The 25204-nt window shown below is 35.1% G+C and overlaps 1 protein-coding gene across 14 annotated transcripts in view; it reads right to left on the bottom strand.

Annotated features, from left to right (window-relative positions):
• The window catches only part of VPS13B (vacuolar protein sorting 13 homolog B), an 805502-nt gene that overhangs the window by 625576 nt on the left and 154722 nt on the right, over positions 1–25204 (bottom strand). For all 14 annotated transcript variants that reach the window (XM_049633567.1, XM_049633568.1, XM_049633569.1 and 11 more), the window contains exon 17: positions 23764–23945. In XM_049633567.1, coding sequence (XP_049489524.1) covers positions 23764–23945 — 182 coding nt within the window. The remainder of the gene's footprint in view (positions 1–23763; positions 23946–25204) is intronic.

The raw sequence follows: 25204 nt of genomic DNA on the forward strand, positions 1-25204 counted from the left end.
TAGGCTTTGTGCGCTACACATGATTTCTCCTCTGAGCCCAACTCTTAAAAATTATTTTAAAAGCACTGTTAGCTTGTGAGCTATACAAGGACAGGCCGTAGGCCAGATCTGGCCGGGAAACCTGTTTGTAGACTTCTAATACATCTATTTTGAAATGTCAGGATTCTACCCTGACCATTCCTGGTCAGGATGTACCTTACTCTCCCCCTAAAGTAGTGCCTAACAAGACTAATTGGTATACCTTCCAGGTAGCCATCCAGCCAAAGGAAACCTAGATTTCAAGCTTAATTATGGCTCAGTCACTGGATTCTCTTATTGGACTGATACACTCCCAGATCAGACAAAAATGTAATGAAAAGGACCAGATAGTGTTTTAAGTTTTGTGAGTCAGAGGATTTCTACTGCAACTATTCAAATCCAGCAATATAGTACAAAAGGAGCCATAAATGATAAGTGAACAAAAGGATACAACCAGATTTGGCCCAAAGCAAACCTAGCTGCTAGCAAGACTAGATTTATTTTCCTCTTTTTTGGTTTTTGGGGTTTTTTGTTGTTGTTGTTGTTGTTGTTGTTGTTGTTGTTGTTTTGGCGGGGGGGGGGGTGAGGGTGGTGGGCTGATAATAGTGATACCTCTATTTCTATCCTGGAAGGATTTTCACAGAAAAGGAGACAATTCATATATGTTTTATGATAGTAAGGTTCCTAAGCTTCATATTTGTGTTCTTTTCTATTCTGAAATTCAATACTCTATTACAAAGAATAAAGAACACTAAACACTACACATCCTACAACTAAATAGTATAAAGTAAAAACTATATATATTTTCAATTTGATTCAAATCAAAAATACTTATTGGTGGAGACTGGCCAGTTCAGTCAATAGCGCATGTGTCTCTTGATCTTGGGGTTGTAAATTCAAGCCCTATGTTGGGTGTAGAGATTACTTAAAAAATAATAAATTTATTAAAGCCTGGTATGTGATAGGCCACATGACCAGAGATCTGAAAGTATATTACTTCACTTAATCCTCCAAATCATCTTCAAAGGTACTATCAGTACCAGATATGGAAATTAAGATTCAAACATGCTTTGTCCTTGAGCATATTACTTAATACCTCTTTATACCTTAATGCCCCAGTTGCTGCATCTGAAGAAAGGTAATACTAATTGTATACCTTAGAAAAAAAAACTACTCTGAGAATTAAATGAGATAAAATCCAGAAACCACTAGAAAAGTACTAAGCATAGAGTATTCACTTCTATGTTAGCCATTATTATTATTATATTATTACTATTATTAAATGGAGCATACACGGACTACATTTTTATAAACCTGCCAAGTGATCCCTTATAATTGTTTTGAACGCTTATCTAAATGATGAAAAAGTAAAGAGCAAATCTTATGTCAATTTTGCCCCCAAACTAGTTCTAATACAAAATATTTTTTTTAAAAAACTAATCTTGGGGCGCCTGGGTGGCTCAGTCGGTTAAGCGTCCGACTTCGGCTCAGGTCACGATCTCGCGGTATGTGAGTTCGAGCCCCGCGTCGGGCTCTGTGCTGACTGCTCAGAGCCTGAAGCCTGTTTCAGATTCCGTGTCTCCCTCTCTCTCTGACCCTCCCCCATTCATGCTCTGTCTCTCTCTGTCTCAAAAATAAATAAACGTTAAAAAAAATTTTTTTTTAAATAAAAAAAAAAAAACTAATCTGAGGGGCGCCTGGATAGCTCAGTCGGTGGGGCATCCAACTTTGGCTCAGGTCATGATCTCGCGGTCTGTGAGTTCGATCCCCATGTTGGGCTCTGTGCTGATGGCTCAGAGCCTGGAGTCTGATTCAGATTCTGTGTCTCCCTCACTCTCTGCCCCTCCCCCACTCACGCGGTCTCCGTGTCTCAAAAAAAAAAAGTGAATAAACGTTAAAAAAAATTTTTTTTAACTTATCTGATTTTTTTCAGTTAGTTACTTTTACTTGATTACAGCCAAATTCCAAATTCTTAGGACTTCAAACTAAAGTAAAACATCCATGTCTCACTTTCTGAGTAAGTGCTAATAGAAATCTAATGTGAGCCACATACAAAACTTAAAATTTTGTTGTAATAGGATTTAAAAATTTTTAAATAAGTGAAATTAATTTTAATAAAATTTTTATTTAACCAAGTGACAGGTATTATCATTTTTTACTCAATGCAAAAAAATTTACATTCTTTTGTTTTACAAAAAGTGTTTGAATCAAGTATTTTATACTTATAGCCATTTCAATTCAAATTACCTACATGTAAATACTCAATAACCATATGTGACTAGCAGCTACCATACTGGACAGCACATTTCTGAGTTACTACATATATAACTCTAGAAGATGTTATACACATTTAAAAAAAAATATTTTAACGTTTATTTATTTGTTAGAGACAGAGTGCGAACGGTGGAGGGGCAGAGAGAGAGGGAGACACAGAATCGAAAGCAGGCTCCAGGCTCTGAGCTGTCAGCACAGAGCCCGACATGGGGCTCGAACTCAGGAACCGTGAGATATGACCTAAGCTGAAGTCGGACACCCAACCAACTGAGCCATCCAGGTGCCCCTAAGATGTTATACACATTTTAATCATTCTCTCCTTCCTCCTCCTCCTTTTTTTCCTCCCCAAGCCCAATATTTAAACCATTTACTCATGTGATGTGCTAGGATGAGAATATATTCCTCTGGAAAAGAGACAAGTAAACAACAATCTTAATACATTTGGAAAGTAATGTGGGAACAGCTACCTAAGAGACTTAGAGGGGTGGGGAGAGGGTAGTGAGGTACAGACAGATGAAGTCTACATTGAAAGACAAAAGATAAACAGAGATAAGTCAAACAAAAAAGGGAGGAATAGGACAGGCAAAGAGTACAACATGGTAGAAACTCTGAAATAGAAGACAGTATGATATATTTGAAGAACAGAGCAGAAAGAAGATCACTGCAGCTTAAGCACAGTGAACAAGAGTGTCACACGCAGTTTGCTATTTCAGACAATCAAAATCATTCAATCAGGCATGTATCCAGAAGGGAGACATGAAAAAATCTTAGAATGAAGAGATTGTTAACTGTCTACCTAAAACTCTTTCCCCTCTCTTAGTTACTGACAGAACTCCAGCTTTGTTCAGGACAGATCTCCTAGCTCCCATCCACTAAACTGCAGATGCTCGGGGGTAGGAGGGAAGAAGAGGGATAATCTTAGGAATTGATAAAATTTGTGAACTATTTCCATTCTGAATGCTCATCATGAAAAAAGCAGACAAAAGCAGACGTTCCATCTGTAGACATTCTCCAAAGCAAACACTAGTTGCTGAGGATAGAACAGGATAAATGAGACATGCCACCTGCCCTCGTGGAACCTATTTTCTACTTGAAGAAGGATCCTCCTAGGAACTGACATTTGAGCTGGACTCTGAAGGATAATATATGTAAATAGGTGAAATAGAGGGAGAAGAACATTGCAGCAAGATGGGATGTCTTAAGAAAAGCCCCAAGACAAAAAGGAGCACAGCTCCTTTGAGAAGCTGCAAGGTTAATGGAGTACAGGGCCAGATTTGAGTCTTTATCCTACAATTAATAGAAAGTCGAGAAAGAGTGCTACGGTCACATCTGAATTTTCAAAGCTCACTCTGGTACATGTTAGACAATGGATCAGAAGGGGAAAAAGAAATGATGAAGTTGCCCTCAAGTGTCAAGATAAAGATGGAGAGAAATGGATGTATTGTAAAAGTACTTAGAAAATAAATCCAACAGGGGTGCCTGGGTGGCTCAGTTGATTAAGCGTCCAACTTCAGCTCAGGTCTGATCGCACTGTTCGTGAGTTACGGCCCCACATTGGGCTCTGTGCTGACAGCTCAGGGCCTGAAGCCTGCTTCCGATTCTGTGTCTCCCTTTCTCTCTGACCCTCCCCCACTCACACTCTGTGTCTCTGTCTCAAAAATAAACATTAAAAAAATTTTTTTAAAGAAAATAAATCTGACAATACTTGGTGATTGATGCACTATGGGTAAATGATTAAACACAAGTTGAAGGTATCAATTACCATAATCACTTAATCCCATCTTTTTTGGATGGGAGACTTTTAACAAAATGGTAGTTTAAAAATGAAAACAAGTTAACTAGGAAGATTATCTGAAGTCCAGAATGTCCTCTGCCTAATATATGATTAAGTGAACTGAAAAATTACATGGATATCACAAGAATAAATATGGTAATTTTTCATAAAATCTCTAAGAAATAAAAAGTACAATGTTTTAAATAGGCACCAAATAAAAAGTACAAGCCTATAAACTATACCAGGAGTCTACAAAATTTTTCTGGCAAGGGCCACATAGTAAATGTTTTTGGATTTGTGGATTATATGGTCTCTACTCCAACTACTCCATCCTGATCTTGTAGGAGAAGAATATCCATTGACAATATTTAAAGGAATAAAGGTAGTTATATGCCAATAAAATTTTATCAAAACAAGCAGTGAGCCATATTTGACAATTCCTGATCTAGAGAATGGAGAAAAATACACAAGTTGAGATAAATGATAGAACAGATAAATCCGTCCAATAAGAAATAATGAAGTAGGTATCTCAGAAAGCAAATGTAATATAATCAATAATTATCTTAATAAAAAGGGGGGGGGGGTAGGCAGCCAGCAGGTAGATGCCTTCAAATAGGTCTCGTAACAGTTAGTTGGGAATACCACATGTAGTGGGCTAAAATTAAGGAAAAGCCTCCAAAATCTATGATAGTCTGGAAGGGTAAATTCATGACCTTACTCTTTGATGAGACACAGAATGTAGCCCAGAACAAACTGGCATCAAGCAACGCAACTCAAATGGCAGTTCAACAAGACAGCTTGGCGAACTCGACTAGAAATTCAATCAATAAGAGCTAAGACACGCTGTCAAAACAATTAACTGCAAAGGAGTAGATACTCCTGAGTCACCTGATTGTGTATTCCTTAAATAACCCTCAGATTAATGACAGGCTCAAACCTCAAAGCTGTAAAAAATGCAGAGATTGAGTAGTTCTACCTGTAGAGAATAGTAAGGTGAGTGTGGATAGCAAGCAGGCCATTAAAGAAGTGAAGAATTACTAAAAAGTGACTACTTCTTATGGGAGAAGATCTACAAAGGCAGGCTAAATCAGATAGGGAAGAAATGAGGAATTCTGCTTTTCAATTTACAATGTGAATCTAATAACACATGAAATTTTCAAATGCTGTCTCTCACCATCAATTAAATTTTACCAAAACAGAAAAAAGCTGTTTGTAATTACTTACCAAAATCATTTTTGTCAAAGGACTATTTACTTTTTATATTAAAATCTGGATTAAATGTTATTGTGTTTGATAATTAAAACCAATCACTTATTAAATTTATTTTAACTGAATATCTGCAATTTTTAATCTAGTTATTACAACTAAGTGGTCATAACTGAAAGGCAGTTCATAAGATGTGTCTAAATATGATTACAGCATGATAGATTTTGTCATAAACCTCAATACAAAAGTAATTACAATATAAAATGATGTGTGTAATCAAAAATTAAATACTGTATTTCCCAGGTGGACTGGAAGACATCTGAAAATAGAGTCCAAAACTAGCACTCACTAGGTACTATGAATCTGAACTGAGCAGATGTTAATCACAGCAACACCAAAAAAGAAAAAATAACTCTGCTTGGTGAATGAACAAAAAGTATTTGCAGGGTAAATACTAATGCTAACACTAAATACTAATATTAATGTTAAATGTCAAAATAGAAAAGAAGTAATCAATAGCATTTTTGCTTTGCTTTGTTTAGCAAAGGCAAAGAAATGTGAAAAGCAAGGTATGTGAGATTTGACTCTGACATGAGGTATGAGACTGGGGAGGCCCTGGGTCCTAACGGGCTATCCCAGGAGCTTTGTTTTTTGTATTCTGTTTTTTGTTTTTTAAGTTTTTTTTTTTTGTTTTGTTTTGTTTATTTTGAGAGGGGGAAGCAGGGAGGGGCAGAGAGAGAATCCCAAACATGCTCCAGGCTGTCGGCACAGAGCCTGATGCGGGGCTCTAACTCATAAACCATGAGACCATGACCTGAGCTGAAGTCTGACATTTAACCAACTGAGCCCACCCAGGTGCCTCAGGAGTTTTTAAAGTTTATCATGAGGGCAATGAGAAGTCACTGACAGTGTTTTTTTTTTTCTTTCTGATACCCGAAAATTTATTCAAGTTATTTAGAAATACTTTATTTTGCAGAAATTTTTTATACCAACATTTCTAATATAAAGTATCAATACAGACAGGTTATGACCCTAGTAAAAAGGAGTCTCATACTTTTTAAAATTAAATTCAAGTTAGTTAACATACAGTGTAGTATTAGTTTCCTGAGTAGAACCCAGTGATTCATCACTTCTATATAGTACCCAGTGCTCATACCAACAAATGCCGTCCTTAATGCCCACCACCCATTTAGCCCATACGCCCACTCAACTCCCCTCCAGAAACTCTGTTCTCTGCATTTATGAGTTTCTTATGGTTTGCCTCCCTCTCTGTTTTTATCTTATTTTTCCTTCCCAACAGTTCTTGAATAAAAGAGTGATGGAGTCACTCTTGTTTTCTTAGTGCAGCATTTACGAAGGGTGAGCCAGAAACATCATCCAAGAAATGAAGGGCCAGGGAAGGCAGGGAAGAGAGCATAAAGCCACCTCCTCAGGATTCTCCAAACCACAAACCACTGACCTGACCCGACTCCACTCCCACCATCAGGTCCTGCCATGGTCTTGTCAAGAGGCTCCACAGGGCACAATGCTGGTTACTCAATTTACTCAGTGATGTATTGAACAAAGGCCCTAATACGTAATTCATCAGGGCCGTCTAGCACAGTCCTTCCAATATCTTGAAATTCAGAATCCAAGGGTGGGTCTGATTTCACTGCCTCCATGCTGTTCCTTCTTGAATACATCCAAACATTAAAATTTACTTATTTTTTTCCATACAGGCACACACATATACACTCCTACCTCAGGCTGAAATGCTCACTGAAATTGTTCCCCTTAGCAATCTGTGTGCAAGTGTGTGTTTAAGGCTTTGTGCACCCACAGCTACTCCATCCATCCATCATCCAATCATCCATCCTCAACAAGACAGCAAGTTCTAACCAATAAGGCCCAGGGTTCACAGCAAGGTTCTCAAACTCATTCAAAAAACCTGAAGAGGAAGGAACACTACCCAACTCTTTTCACAAAGCCAGCATTACACCATGATACAAAAGCCAGATAAGGACACCACAAGAAAACTACTAGCCAATATCCCAAATGAAAATAGATGCAAATATTCTCAATTATGTAGTAGCAAATCAAATTCAACAGTACGTTAAAAAGATCATTCATAATGATCAAGTGGGATTTACCCCTGGAATGCAAGGAAGATTCAAAATAGGTAATTAAAGAAAAAAAAAAAAAAAACATGTAATCATTTCAATAGACACAGAAAAAGTGTTTAACAAAATTCAACATCTGTTCATGAAAAACTCTCCACAAATTAGGTATAGTATAGAAGAAACATACCTCAACATAATATAGGCCTTATATGACAAGCTCACAGCTAATATACTCAATGCCAAAATGCTAAATGCTTTTCCTCTAAGATAAGGAATAAGACAAGGGTGCCCACTTTCACCATTCCTATTAAAAATAGTACTGGAAGGCCTACCCTGAGCAATTAGGCAAAAGAAACAAACAAAACGCATCAGAACTGAACAGGAAGACACTTTAAGTCATTATGCTGTACACAAACTTATACAGTGCTGTATACCCAATTCAATAAAACTGAAAGAAATTAAATAAAGGAGGGGCGCCTGGGTGGCTCAGTCTGTTCAGCATCCAGTTTCGGTTCAGGTCATGATCTCGCAGTTTGTGAGGCTCAGAGCCTGGAGCCTGCTTCTGATTCTGTGTCTCCCCCTCTCTCTCTCTCTCTACCCCTTCCTTGGTCTCTCTCTCTCTCAAAAATAAACAAACATTTAAAAAATTTTTTGAAGAAGTAAGGGAGAAAATCAGGAGAAAATCACTATACTAGCATACTAACAGAAAAGGCTCATAGTTTCATACAATCTGAACTCTTGCCCATTATATAAGGATACCTCTAAAATTAGCTTTACATGGCAAAGTTAGTCTTTTTTTTTTTTTTTTTTTTTTTCATCTTTAACTATAAAAGGTCTATCTAATTCCCTCCGTAGCAGTGGCTGCCTCACCTTACACTCAAAACAAGGATGGGAGTAAAAGTAAGAATCAGTAGGCTTATGGAAAATAAAGATGTCTGGCTGGTAGGCTCCTACAACCAAGCACCATTTCCTGTCCCTCAGTCACTGGTCATCTGAGATAGTTGTCACATATACCCTTAATTTTGTAATCCAAAGAATGCCATACCAATAGGAAAGACAAGTAAGCAGCTTTATTTTTTAAGCCCTTGTAACATGTAAGTTTACTGGTCAACTCCCAGACATCCAACTCTGTAATAGTTTCAGGAATATCCCAACATACGGTCACTGAATCTAAGAGTATAATGTGTGTATACACAAACACTGCAAAAACAACTTGAGACCGGATCCAGTGAAATCCAATGGTGGTCAACACTAAGAATAACGTAGAGTGCTACAGAAGTATACCTCAAGAGGACATAGCTCAATGGAAGGTGAGTCTGAGAATGCTGGAGTCAATAAAAGAATTCTGTGACAAAGGATTAGAAGTGAAGCACAGAAACTTCTAATGTAAAATGAGCTACGCTGTTCTGGAAAAATCAGAGAGAGAATGTTGATTCCCAGAACATGTATGTACAAGTGAGGCTAATCAAACAGGATTCTGAGGGAGCATTCATCTTCCTTCCTCTCTTTATTCATTTAAACACAAAAGTAGCCCATCTGATTTATTACCTAGGATTGTACTCATATTCAGAAAATATTTAGGACATTCTTAATTCTTTAAACTGTACTCACAGAAAAATGAATAATTGTGTGGCTCTTCGTTTCTTAATGATTACCACGTATATTGTAACTTTCAATATGTGAACACAAATTCAAGTGAAATCAAATCTTTAAATTCAACATTCATATTAATGCAAAATTCATACAGGGCACTTTAAAACATACAAGATTCACATAAGTAAAATCTTTTTACCCCAATTTGAATATCAAGAAGTATTACTGATACCTCTTAATATAAATCTAACTCAACTCATTTTTATTTTTAAGATTAGGATAAATTTATAGCCAATGTCTTAATGGGGAAAAAACCTTTATAATAGCTCAAAATATGTATTTTAGAACATATTGGAGGTGTTTTTCTAGGTGTAGGAAAATAAGTTTGCAAACAGAGGAACAGAAAAAGCATATCACTATATCACAATCCTTTTCCTAAATGGTTAAAGAACTATTCAACAACTCCAAAACCCTTTTTATATGCACACCTGGGAAGAATACCATATCCGTAACTTTGCTCAGAGTTACACTGATGTGGTTTTAGACCAGATGTTTAAATGTTACAGTATGTACATTTTCTTCCCCTCTTCTAAGGCAGAAGTAAAGTAAGAGGAATATTTGACTTCACTCCACAAGAGACCTATTTAATAGTTTGGCGGTTATGTAAGTAAAGGTAGCTTGGCTAAGTCAATGTTGACGACATACAGAACGACATGATCCTAATGAGTTGGAAAATATTGGCTCTCATGAGAATAGACCAGATGCTACTGAGCTGAGAAAGCTACTGTATTATTGAATTTCATTTTTATGAGGTAAAATTTATTATTCAACCATTAAGGTATCCCACATGAAATCTTGCATAAAATACTTTTACAGTTAGATTCTGGAAAGGAGATTTTTATTTTAACATTAAGACATCACTTAAATGAGGGATTCAAAGGTCCATTTGATCACCTTCAGCATAGGCTTTAAAGTCTGAAAGAAATTTTCCTATAAATACCAGATTAATGGAACTACACTGAACAAAACAATGAACTACCTGCATAAGGAAAAAGTGGTAGCCAAGTCCTTGTTTCCCTGAACAAAAAGTAGCCAGGTGTGACTTTGTATTTTATCGTCTGGAAAATGACAAAGGTTAGGATCTCAATGATTTGAGAACCATCAGAAACATGAATAAAAATACATAATTCAATAATTCTAATTAAAATATATTTATTGCAACTTTAACATCTCTGCTTTATTCTTTACAAGTTATTTTAGTAAGATTTCTAATATTTGTTATTTTTTTATTTAATTTCTGATGGACTAGCAAACTAATTATATTACTGTCTTTCTGGTCTCATTTACCAGAGAGGTAGTTTGATGTAGCAGAAGTAATACAACAGGAAAGTCCAAAGGACCTTAAGCTTAACCGAATTAATTGGTGAATATCTGTGGGATGATTTTTAGGAAAAACACTAAATTGTTCTAAGCATAAATCTTCACATGTATAACACAGGATATATAACCTGCCAACATCAATATTACTGGTAAAAAGCCAGTGAAATTAAACCATGAGAAACATCAACCTAAAAAGGTGAGCGAATTCAGGCTATTCACGTAAGTTTTATGGTATCCAGTCCCTGCATCATGCAGCTCACTAGAGGGAAAATGTTTAGTTGACAGCTGTAAAGTACGTACAAGTAGATAAAAGGATAAGGTTTCATATTTCTATTATCCCACTGCATTGCAACATCCATTTATAAGATTTGCTGCTCCACTCCCCTTTGGAATCCCTAGCAGAAGACAGTATTATAGGTTCATTATAGGTTTCTGTGAACCAAGTATGGCCTCTTATAAATAGCTGTTTAAAGGGGTACAATGTACAGTTTCTTAATAAATCCAAACAAGTACATCTAACCAATGTCTTGAATTTTATTTGAAGGTCATCAAATACACTATTCATTATCCTACTTTTTTGCCTTACTCTATGAATTTACCTTTACCCTATACCTTCTCAGCTAGCACACTGGATCTGTGAGACCCCAATTCTCACATGGGTTATCTGTGTCCATGAACTTCATACGTATGCCTAGGGACAACCTCGATATATAGTATCCCCATATGTAGGATTCCAGCAGGATTCTATATCCAGGAAAAAACAATAACAACAAATCAATTCCACAAAAAATAGTCTATTTTGTACTCACAAGAACTCTGAGAAGGTAAGAAGATGATACAGCCATTATACAGATGAAAAAGCTAAATGAAATTCAATGAAACAAATGACTTTCCTTTTAACATATAATTAGTTACATATGTAACTATATAATTACAGTAACATATAATTACTGACAGGTTTTCCACACTACAATTCAGGAATCTCTCCTAAACTTCAGTTGTTAAAAGGTGAAAATATTCCTACAACCTGACATAGATATTAAGACTTAAACTATACTAATATCTATATATGATATGTAATATTATATATAACATATATAATACAGATACAATATTCAATGCACAAAATTAAGTTTTTAACAAGCATTAGCACAGAATATTTTATTAGGTTTTTTGTTGTTGTTGAGAGAGAGCGCGAGAGCGAGTGAGCAAGCACACCGAGGAGAAGGAAGGGGCAGAGGAGAGAGATTCCCAAACAGGCCCCATGCTCAGCATGGAACCTGACACAGGGCTCAATTCCATGACCCTGGGATCATGACCTGAGCCGAAATCAAGAGTCAGATGCTCAATTGACAGCCACACAGGCACCCTTTTCTTTTAGTTATTCTAATATCTTCTCATTTAATTCTGATTTTTGGAAGGGCTGAGAAAAAGTCATTGTAGCTTTATAAAACATGTATTATTATTCAATATTCACATATTCTCAACAGAACTAATTGATTCAACAAACTAAAATCATCTCTTGTTATTGTGACATAAGGGAGACTTTAAAGAAAACATCTTTTCTACCTAAAGGCATTTTGTAGATTTGACATTTGAAATTCAATTCGATAACGCATTTCTGAAGCACCATTATTACTCCAACATTTCAATTAAGACTGAAGCACAAAGTTGCTGCAATATTCTGTTTTTCTTAAGAACCAATGAAATTCAATCTAATGTTATTGGATTTTATACACACAGACCTGTTTAACAGCTTCAGTTATTAAAAGGAAAAATACGGTTAAATAGGTATTTTATAAAATAAAATTAATGAAATTGTGAAATAATTCTATACTTGTAAACCAAGAATAACTTTGCTTTCTATCCTTAGTTTTCTTATGTAAAAATGCAGCATAAATAGGACATATATAAAACTTAACTATCAAGCTAATTTGCTTCCTTTGATAAAATTTTATTATTTTACTACTTATCACTAGCCACTCTTCACTAAGAGCTTTCTGTTATTATAATCAGGGAATCAATAAGCATATTTTTTCACTATCAAGATTTCAGAATAAACAGGTTCATTTTTAAAATTTTCCAGAAATGTCTTATAGTTGATTATGTATTTTGACAGTAACAAGGTGCCATCCCACAGCACATCTTCTGGAAATGCATAAATATCAATACTACATTTTCAAGGTAAGGCTTTTTAAAATTTGAAAAGCATGTCATTAATTATTTGTTATCAAATTCTTTGAACTCTCTCTCTCTTTGGAAAAATACTAGATTTTCTTTTTGTTATTGAGGCATTTCTCATGTCCTCCCAGTTTCCAAAACTCAAATTTCATGAGGAAATTGCACAGAATTTTAATCCCTATTCTCCCCAAGGAAAAACTGAGAGTAATAATTTATTTACTAACAATGTATCTCTTTCATGTTTATAAATAAGCATAATACTTTTACTATATTATATTCATTCTATTTTATTACATTTTTTGTTTATAAACTCTTGGTAGTAACCAACAAAGTTAATTTCAAACCCAACTACTAAGTCACAATCTACAATTAAATGAAATGGTAAAATAGGAATTCAATTATAGATAAATCTAAATCTACAATGTTGACAGCTCAGAGCCTAGGGCCTGCTTCAGATTCTGTGTCTCCCCTCTGTCCCTGCCTCTTCATTCATGCTCTGTCTCAAAAATGAATAAACATTAAAAAATTTTTTATTTAAAAAAAAAAAATAAAAATTCACAAAATATCAAGATGACAGTTCATATCATTAAAAGAAAGGATTAAAACCTTATGATCATTTCAGGGAGCCTGGGTGGCTTAATCGGTTAAGCGTCTGACTTTAGCTCAGGTCATGATCTCACAGTTTGTGAATTTGAGCCCCCGTGTCAGGCTCTGTGCTGACAACTCAGAGCCTGGAGCCTGTTTGGGATTCTATGCCTCCCTCTCTCTCTCTCTCTCTCTCTGCCCCTCCCCTGCTCATGCGCTGTCTCTCAAAAAAATAAAAATATTAAAAAATATTGTTTTAAAAACCAAATGATCATTTCAACACATGAAAAAAAAGCATTTGAAAAAGTTGAACATCCATTTATGATAAAAAAAAAAAAAAAACCCTCAACGAAGTAGCTCTAGAGGGAACACACCTCAACATAATAAAGGCCTTATATAAAAAATCCACAGGCAACGTCATATTCAATGGGAAAAAACTGAGACCTTTTCCTGTAAAGTCGGAAACAAGACAAGGATGTCCATTCTCACCACTTTTATTCAACATAGTTCTAGAAGTCCTAGCCACAGCAATCACACAACATAAAGAAATAAAAAATATCCCAATTGGTAAGGACAAAGTAAAACTCTATTTGCAGATGACATTATACTCTATACAGGAAACCATAAAGTCTCCACCAAAAACTATTAGAACTCATAAATTCAGTAAAGTCTCAGAATACAAAATCAACATGCAGAAATCTGATGCATTCCTATACACTAAGAAAACAATCCCATTTGCAACTGCACCAAACACAATAAAATATCCAGGAATAAACTTAAGAGGTGAAAGATCTGTACTTGGAAAACTATAAAATAATGATGAAAGAAACTGATGACACAAAGAAATGAAAAGACATTTCATATTAATGGGTTGGAAGAACAAATATTGTTAAAATGTCTATACTACCCAAAGCAATCTACACAATTAATGCAATCCGTATCAAAATATCAAAGCATTTTCCACAGAACTAGAACAAACAATCCTAAAATTTGTATGAAACCACAAAAGATACTGAATAGCCAAAGCAATTTTGAAAAACAAAACCGAAGGTATCACAATTCCAGATATCAAGTTATATTACAAAGCTGTGGTAATCAAAATGGTATGGTACTGGCATTAAAATAGACAATAGAACAGATCAATACAACAAATAGAAAACCCAGAAATGAACTCACAACTATATGGTCAATTAATCATCGTAAAAGAAGGGAAGAAAATCCAATGGAAAAAAGACAGTCTCTTCAACAAATGGAGTTGGGCAAATGGGACAGCAACATACAAAAGAATCAAACTGTACAATTTTCTTACACCATACACAAAAATAAATTCAAAATGGATTAAAGACCTAAATGTGAGACAGGAAACCATAAAAATCCTAGAGGGGAACACAGGCAGTAATTTATCTGATATTTGGCCATAGCAACGTCTTCCTAGATAGGTCTCCTGAGGCAAGGGAAACAAAAGCAAAAATAAACTTTTGGCACTTAATCAAAACAAAAAGCTTCTGACAGCAAAGGAAACAATCAACAAAACTAAAAGAGAAGCTGCAAAATGGGAGAAGATATTTGCACATGTCACATCCAATAAACAGTTAGTATCCAAAAGATATAGAGAATTTAGCAAATTCAATACCCCAAAAATAAATAACCCAGTTAAAAAACAGGTAGAAGACATAAATACACATTTTTCCAAAGAAGGCATACAGATGGCTACCAGACACGAGAAGATGCTCAACATTACTCATCGTCAGGGAAATGCAAATCAAAACTACAGTGAGATATCACCTCACACCTGTCAGAATGGTGAGAACCAACAGCACAACAGGTGTTGGTGAGGATGTGGGGAAAGGTGAATCCTCTTGCACTGTTGGTGGGAATGTAAACTGGTGCAGCCACTGTGGTAAACAGTATGAAGTTTTTTTATAAAGTTAAAAATAGAACTACCCCATGATCCCACAATCACACTACTGGGCATTTACCCAAAAAATACAAAAACACTAATTCAAAGGGATACATGCACCATGTTTATTTCAGCATTATGTACAATCGCCTAACTATGGAAGCAGCCCAAATGTCCATCAATAGATGAACAGATAGAGACAATGTGTGTGTATATATATATACACACACACACAAATATTTATATATGTATACATATAGTATATATATGGAATATTATTGAGCCATAAAAAAGAATGAAATCTTGCCATTTGCAACAACATGGATGGAGCTACAGAGTATAATACTAAGTGAAATAAGTCAGTCAGAGAAAGACAATACCATATAATTTCACTTTTTGGAAATTATATGTGAAATTTAAGAAACAAAAATACAAATAAAGGAGGGGCGCATGGGTAGCTCAGTCAGTTAAGTGTCTGATTTTGGCTCAGATCATGATCTCATGGCTCGTGAGTTCAAGCCCTGCATCGGGCTCTGAGCTTCAGCACAGAGCTGTGCTGACAGCTCAGAGCCTGGAGCCTGCTTCTGATTCTGAGTCTCCCTCTCTCTCTGCCCCTCCTTCACTTGCACTCTGCCTGTGTGTCTATCTGTCTCTCTCTCAAAAATAAACATTAAAAAAATTTTTTTAAACATACAAATAAAGGAAAAAGAGAGAGCAACAAACCAAGAAACAGACTCTTAACTACAGAGAACAAACTGATGGTTACCAGAGGGGAGATGCATGGGGGAATGGATGAAACAGGTAAAAGGGATTGAGAGTACACCTACCATGATGAGCATTGAGTAATGTATAAAATTGTTGAATCACTAATATTGTACACCTGAAACTAATATAACACTGTTAACAATACTGGAATACATATAAAATTTTTTTTAAAAATCTGGACTAGTGAAAAGAAATAATTGATAAATAAATAGATAGATAGATAGATAAATAAATAAAAGAAACCATGCAATCCCATGAACCAGACTGATAATTCTTCTAGATTTTTTATTTAAAGATTTAGCTTTGGGACCCCTGAGTGGCTCAGTTGGTTAAGCATCCGACTTCAGCTCAGGTCATGAGCTCATGGTTCCAGTGAGTTCAAGCCCCGTGTCAGGCTCTGTGCTGACAGCTCAGAGCCTGGAGCCTGCTTCTGGTCCTGTGTCTCCCTATCTCTCTGCCCCTCCCCTGCTTGCTCTCTCTCTCCAAAATAAATAAATAAATAAATAAATAAATAAACAAACAAACAAACAAACAAACATTTAAAAATTAAAAAAAAAAGAAAATCTAACAATTGTAAATATTTATGCCCCCAACTTGGAACACCAAATATATAAATCAATTATAAGCATAAAGAAACTCATTGCTAATAATACAGTAATAGCAGGGGAACTTGCACCCCACTTACAACAGACAGATCAACTAAGCAGAAAATAAAAAAGAAACAATGGCTTTGAATGACACACTGGACTGGATAGACTTAACAGATATATTCAGAGCATATTATCCTAAAGCAGTAGATTATAAATTCTTCTGGAGGGATCTCAAATCAGTCCTCAACTAGTACAAAAAGACCGAGATCATGCCATGCATATTCCCAGAACAGAATTCTATGAAACTTGAAGTGAACTACAAGAAAAAACTTGGAAAGCCCTCAGATACATGGAGGTAAATAACATCCTACTAAAAAATGAATGGGTTAACCAGAAAATTAAAGAAGAAATTTTATAAAAAATACATGGAAGCAAATGAAAATAAAACACGACAGTCCAAAACCTTTGGGATGCAGCCAAGGCAGCCCTAAGATGGAAGTATATTGCAATTCAGTCCTATCTCAAGAAGCAAGAAAGGTCGCTAATATACAACCTAATCTTACACCTAAAGGAGCTAGAAAAGGAACAGCAAATAAAGTCTAAAGCCAGTAGAAGAAGGAAAATAATAAAGATTAGAGCAGAATTAAATGATATACAAACAACAGGAAAAAAAAAACAGAACAGATCAACAAAACTAAGAGCTCCTTCTTTGAAAGAATTAACAAAATTGATAAACCCCTAGCCAGACTTATCAAAAAGAGAAAGAACCCCAATAGATAAAATCACAAATGAAAGAGGAGAGATCACAACCAATACCACAGAAGTATGAACAATGATAAGAGAATAATAGGAAAATTATATGCTAACAAACTCGGCAATCTGGAAGAAATGGACAAATTCCTAGAAACTCACAAACTACCAAAACTGAAACAGGAAGAAATAGAAAATTTGAACAAAAATCTTCCAACAAACAAGAGTCCTGGTACAGATGGCTTTCCGGGGGAATTCTACCAGACATTCAAAAAGGAGTTAATGCTTATTCTTCTCAAACTGTTCCAAAAAAATAGAAAGAGAAGGAAAACTTCCAAACTCATATGAAGTCAGCATTACCTTGATTCCAAAATCAGAAAAACACCCCACTAAAAAACAGAATTATAGGCCAAGATCCCTAAAGAACATGGATGCAAAAATTCTCGACAGATATTAGCAAATTGAATTCAACAGTACATTAAAAGAATTATTCACCATGATAAAGCAGGATTTATTCCTGGGATGCAGGGCTGGTTCAATATTCACAAAATCAATCAACATGATATACCACATTAATAAAAGAAATGATAAGAACCATATCATCATCTCAATAAATGCAGAAAAAGCATTTGATAAAACACAGCATCCATTCTTGATAAAGATCCTCGACAGAGTAGGGATATATGGAATATACCTCAGTATCATAAAAACCATGTACGAAAGATCCACAGATAATATCATCCTCAACAGGAAAAACTGAGCGCCTTTCCCCCACATCAGGAATGAGACAAGGATGTCCATTCTCAACACTACTATTTAACATAGTACTGGAAGTCTTAGCCTCAGCAATCAGATAACAAAAAAAAAAAAATAAAAGGCATCCAAATCAGCAAGGAAAAAGTTAAACTTTCACTATATGCAGAAGACATGATACTCTACATAGAAAATCCAAGACTTCATCAAAAAAAATTGCTAGAACTAATACATGAATTCAGCAGAGTTGCAGGATATAAAAATCAATGTACAGAAACCTGTTGCATTTCTACATACCAGTAACAAAGTGGCAGGAAAAGAAATAAAGGAATCAATCCCATTTGCAATTGCATCAAAAACAATAAGATACCTATGAGTAAAACTAGCTAAAGATGTACAAGGTCTATACTCTGAAAATATAAAACACTTTTGAAAGAAATTGATGATACAATGAAATGGAAAAGTATTCCATGCTCATGGAATGGAATAACAATCATTATTAAAATGTCTAAACTACCCAAAGCAATCTACACATTTAATGCAATTCCCATCAAAATATCACCAGCATTTTTCACAGAGCTAGAACAATCCTAAAATTTGTATGGAACCACAAAAGACCTCCAATAGCCAAAATAATCCTAAAAAGAAAAACAAAACTGTAGGCATTACGATTCCAGATTTCAAGCTAGATTACAAAGCTGCAGTCATCAAGACACTATGGTACTGGCACAAAAATAGACATATAGATCAACAGAACAGAAAGCCAAGAAATGGACCGGAACTATACAGTAAATAATCTTTGACAAAGCAGGAAACAATACACAAAGGAAAAAAGACGGTCTCTTCAACAAATGGTGCTGGGAAAACTAGACAGTGACATGCAGAAGAATGAAACCGGACGACTTTCTTACACCATACACAAAAATAAATTCAAAATGGATGAAAGACCTAAATGTGAGATAGGAAACCATCAAAATCACAGAGGAGAACACAGGCAGCAACTTCTTATGAGACACATTGCTGAAGGCAAGGGAAACAAAACCAAACATGAAGTATTGGGAAAATGAACTACTGGATAAAAAGCTTCTACACAGCAAAGGAAACAAAAAACTAAAAGGCAGCCTACAGAATGGGAAAAGATATTTGCAGATGAAATATCTGATAAAGGGTTATTATCTAAAATCTGTAAAGAACTTACAAACTCAACACCCAAAACACAAAACACAATGGGCAGAAGACATGAATAGATACTTTCCCAAAGAAGACATCCAGGTGGCTAACAGACACATAAATAGATGCTCAACATCACTCATCATCAGGGAAATACAAATCAAAACCATGAGATACCACCTCACATCTGTCAGAATGGCTGAAATTAACAACGTAAGAAACGACAGGTGTTAGGGAGGATATGGAGAAAGGGGAACCCCCTTGCACTGTTGGTGGGAATGCAAACTGGTGGAGCCACTCTGGAAAACAGTATGGAGGTCCCTCAAAAATCTAAAATAGAACTGCCCTATGACCCAAAAATTGCTCTACTATTTAACCCAAGGATACAAAAATACAGATTCGAGAGTACATGCACCCCAATGTTTACAGTAGCATTATAAATAGCCAAACTATGGAGAGAGACCAAATGTCCATCAACTGCTGATGGACAAAGATGTGAGATATACATGTGTATACACACACACACACACACACACACACACACACACACACACTGGAATATTATTTAGCCATCAAAAAGAATGAAATCTTGCCATTTGCAATGATGTGAATGGAGCTAGAGTGTATCATGTTAAGCAAAATAAGTCAATCAGAGAAAGACAAATACCCTATGATTTCACTCATGTGGAATTTAAGAAACAAAGCAGATGAACATATGGGAAGCAGGTAAAAAAGGAGAGGGAAATAAACCTCAAGAGACCCTTAGAGAACAAACTGAGGGGTGATGAAGGAAGGTGGGTGGGAGATGGCCTAGATGGGAGATGGGTACTAAGGAGGGCACTTGTGATGAGCACTGGGTGTTGTATATAAGTGACGAATCACTGAATTCTACTCTGAAACCAATATTGCACTGTATGTTAACTAAAATTTAAATTTAAAAAAAAGAAAGAAAAAGAGAAGAATATAATAAACAGAGTAAGACCTGGGGAGAGCAAAAAAATATAAGAAAGCTGGCCATTTGGAAATGGGGCCTTTTAAAAATACTTTAGTTGATCATTTTAAATCATCTATTATCAATTACTGCTGCTTAATTTGATAAAAAAAAATACAATTCCTGGGCAATGAGAAGAAACCTCCAAACATCATTCCATTTTCCTGACTTTCCCTAATCTATAAAAATTGGTTATGCTAATTTTAGGTTTCTCAATGACAAAAAATCAGGTTATGAATCACTTAACCTGTAGTTACTTGTCCGATCCATTTTGTACTATCTGTGCCACTACTGTTAGGACAAAATATTTCCAAGATAGGGAATTGTTTTCAATATTTTAATGTTTATTTATTTTTGAAGGAGAGAGACAGACAGACAGACAGAGCACGAGCAGAAAGGGGCAGAGAGATACAGAGATACAGAATCCGAAGTGGGTTCCAGGCTCTGAGCTGTCAGTGAGATCATGACCTGAGCTGAAGTCGGACACTTAACCAACTGACCCAAACAGGGAGGCCAAGAAATTTTATATAAGATGTTTTATCATAGCACAATCCATTTGATAAAATCAAAAATGGAAATACTAATTAGTTTGGTTAGAGACAAGGGAAATTATAGAAGTAATTAACACTATCACCTGCTTATTAGTATGAATTTTCAGACAACTTAAGCTACTTAACCCAAAAAAAACTCTGGAGTGAACACCTCAGGAAAAAGAAATTTGATAAATAAATGAATTAGATAACTTCAGACTGTGATAAATGTCTGCCAATTAAGGCCTCATGGTAGGCCTCTGGGTAGCAGACCAACAACTTCTTGGTGTGTCCTCACAGATGGAAAGGGCAAGGGAGCTCTCTGAGGCCTCTTTTATAAAAACATTAATTTCATTCAAGAGGACTCCACTCTCATGATCTAATAACCTTCCAAAGGCCCCGTCACCTAATACCATCACATTGAGCATAAGAATTTCAACAGATGAATTTGGGAAGCACAAAGACATTCAGACCATAGCACATAAAAATGTAGTCTACCTAATATTCAACAATTTAAAATGTTTTTAATGAGATAAATTAATATAATATCACCCTTTTAATGTACACAATTAAGGGCAATTCAGCATATTCACAAGTGTAAAAATATCACCACTATCTAATTCCAGAACATTTTATCACCAAAAAAAAAAAAAAAAAAAAAAGCTAAAACAAAAACAAAAACCAATTCATGTCTAATAGCAGTTACTCCCCATTCCTCCTTTTTCCCAGACTCTGGCAACCATTAATCTTTCTGTCTCTCTGGATTTGCCTATTGTAAGCATTTCATAAAAATGGAATCATAATATGTGACTTTTTGCATCTGGCTTCTTCTGCTTAGCATGATACTTTAAGGTTCATCCATATTATAGCATGTTTCAGTACTTCCTTTACATGTTTGAAAATATTCCATTGTACAGAGATAAAACATCTTTGCTTATCCATTCATCAGTTAATAGATATCTGTGTTGTTTCCACATTTTGGCTATAAAGAATAATGTTTTTTTACCTCCTTTATATGTGGGATCTAAAAAAGTTTAATTCATAGACACAAAGACAGAAGTAACAGTGGTTACCAGGGGAAGGAAAGTGGAGGAAATGAGAGATGTTGGGCATAGGATACAAAATTACAGTCATGTAGAATCAGTAAGACCTAGCAATATGATATACAGCAGATGACCATAACTAACACTGTATCCTGGAAATCTGGTAGGATAGATTTTGTGTACGCACACCACATTAAAAAAAAAATAGTAACTGTGAGGAAATATATAGATTAATTATCTTGACTACAGTAATCGTTTCACCATATACATCAAAACAACAATATGAATACCTTAAATATATAAATCTTTTTAAAATAAGCACTTTTAAATGCAAAAGAAAATAATGCTATGAACATTCATATACAAGATTTTGGTGGACACATAATCTTGTGTGTATACTACAAGTAAAATTGCTGGGTCATATGGTAACTCCACATTTAACTTTTTAAAGGTAATGACAACGAGTTTTTTCCCCAAGCAGCAGTTATTGTTTAAGCCAATAATTCAACAGCAACATACAAATTCTAATCAAGGAGAAATAGGAAAATAAAATAGCAATCTTTTAAAAAGCATAGTTAAAACAGTACAAAAGGAAACAAAAAATAAGACGATAAAACCAGTCACAAAACAATCAAACCAACCTAAATTGATTAAATTCACTAGCTATAATACAGACTATAAAACTTCATTTAAAATATCTAGCTATATGCTGTTTCCAAGACATGTACCGAAAGCATAAAGACAAACAAGTTTTAAGTAAAAGAATGCAAGAGGAAGTACAAGCAAATGTGAAACAAAGGAAAGTTAATTGTAACTATGTTAATGTAAGAAAAAATAGATTTAAATCAAAAGACTGAGGGATAGAGTCACTACATTTAATAAAAGAATCAATTTAAAAAGAGATTACAAATATGTTTATGTGTGTGGGAGAAGGTGTATGTGTTCATACACACACTAAAACTTGCATACTATTTCAGAGGATTCAGAGAATTTAAAGGCCTTTCATAAGATCTAAGTTAACAACTCTAGGCTAATGAAACATTTGCCTTGTCATTCTTTACAGAATCATAAAACCTGACACAAAACAACTATATAAAATTTTACATTAGTCACTAGGCATGTCAAAAGAAGGGCTCAGGGGTGCCTGCGTGGCTCAGTTGGTTACACATCTGACTTCAGCTCTGGTCATGATCTCACCATTCTTAAGTTGAGCCCTGTGTCAAGCTCTGTGCTGACAGCTGACAGCCTGGAGCCTGCTTCTGATTCTGAGTCTCCCTCTCTCTCTGCCCCTCCCCCGCTTGTGCTTTGCCTGTCTCTCTCTCTCTCTCTCTCTCTCTCTCTCTCTCTCTCTCTCTCACACACACACACACACACACACACACACACACACACACACAGAAATAAACACTGTAAAAAAAAGGGCGGGGCTCTACTTATAATGCCTTTTTTCTTTTTTAGAACTTCTATTTCCCCATAGTAAGATATCAAATTAAAATGTTCAAAAGCATCAAAAGAACAAAAAAGCCAATGTCTTATTCTCATACGCAAATGAAGTAGAAAATTAACAGGTTATTATTTATGATGATTACATTTAATAAAAATATATCCTTCTTTCAAAACTACTTTAGTGTTACTGACAAAACTAACAAGATTACTTTCAACAGAGACAACTACAAAAAGCAAACCTTTTGTAAGTTTTTTTGTTTGCCTGTAAAGTAAGTGACAAGATAAAGATAGTATCTCCTATCCTGGCATCAAAGCAGATCTTTTATTTTTAGTAGTTAACTCATTCATTCAAGGTGTAAGAGTACACAAAAAAGATAATTTGCTTACCATGTTTTAAAGTATCATGATCAATAACTTTATTCCAATTTACTAACCAAACATACTGGCTATCATTTCAAACATACACATTATATTGATCCCCTCAGAAGTTATCCATGTGAGGCCAAAGGATTAATTGTGCAAGATGCTAGTAAAAAATAATCTCTTGAAACTGTAAAATATATCCAGAAATTGGTTGCAGGGAATAAAACTGAACAGCTTACCTCATATCCTGAAATTTTTTTGGAGTTATAAATATCCACTTACACAGAAATACACTACACAATTTAATTTCAGCAGGCTATACTTATGGATTTGAATAAGATCGTGCTCTTACCTATAGTTTGGAAAACTTCATTCATCAAAGCTTCATTCACTGATAAAGAGTTGACATTTCCAATATGAGACCAACTTTGATATATCGCTTGCAGCAGAAGTGTCTGTGCTCTTGTAGCTTGAATTGTGAGATTTGGAAGTTCAAATATACCTTCAGTTATAGCAATCTGAGATCTTTTGGTCCTGCATAAGAAAAGAGAAAGAACAATACAGTAAAGAGCATTTACAAATAACAACATATGAAATGACCTAGATTGTAAGCCAAAAAAAAAAAAGTATATATCAAAAATATTTTAAGTAACAATTAAATCAAATAGATATACAATTTCATACTTTAAAAAATTTTTTTGACTGTTTATTTATTTTGAGACAAAGAGTACGAGCAGGAAAGAGGCAGAGAGAGAGAAGAGGACACAGAATCCAAAGCAGGCTCCAGGCTCTGAGCTGTCAGCACAGAGCCTAACATAGGGCTCGAACTCACGAACCATGAGATCATGACCTGAGAGAAAGCCACTTAACCGACTGAGTCACCCAGGTGCCCCTACAATTTCAGACTTTAAATTTCACTATTTCAGAACCTCTTACAATAAAAAATAAAAATACAAACTAAAATAATGTCCATACATACACACACACACACACACATACACACACGCACTCTGTTCAATTACAAGTTTTCAACCAAGACAATCTTCAAAAGTAACAATGAAAATAATACTAGTTAACATCTAAGAAAATTTACTACCAGTCCTGCATTGTTCTAAATGTCTTATATCTATTAGCCCATTGAATCAAATATTATAAAACTATTAAGTAAAAATCCAAAAGTTAAATCCAGGGATTCTAATCCAGAGAACTCTATTCTATACCTCCTCTCATAAGTATTTATGAAAAATTTACATTATACCCAGATTATTTGACAATAACACAGAAAAATTTTTTTAGAATCTCTGTCTGGGAATATCTAATTCACTGATGTCTTAGTCGTCTGGTTCTTTCTTTGAATGAGGTACCTTGTATAATTAAATTTTCCAAATAACAAAGCTTCAAAGTTAGAAAATACTTAATATGTCTGTGAACAACAAGATGATAAAGTTAATGAAATATGCAAGATAAAGTAGAAAAAAGAAAAACCAAGAGAAAGAAAAAAATTAGGATGCTACCATAGTAGACTCAGCCACCCTACACTTTCCTCAACCCCATAAACCTCTACCCTTTATCATCTTCCCAACAGTATCCACCTAGAGTATTGGGCATCTCTTGTATAAAACCTCAGAGGCCCATCAATCCTACCTCTTATTCCAACTCCTGCTATAAAGACCAATTAATGCAGATTTTTACAGTCATTGCTTAAAGCGACTGAACAGTGAGAGACTCCCATGGGAATTATTTTGTATTCATGTATGGAAAGCCTGGAAATGAATGGATAAATGCTTTCCTTC

Source organism: Panthera uncia, chromosome F2, assembly GCF_023721935.1.
Source record: "Panthera uncia isolate 11264 chromosome F2, Puncia_PCG_1.0, whole genome shotgun sequence".
In the NCBI taxonomy this organism is placed as follows: Eukaryota; Metazoa; Chordata; class Mammalia; order Carnivora; family Felidae; genus Panthera; species Panthera uncia.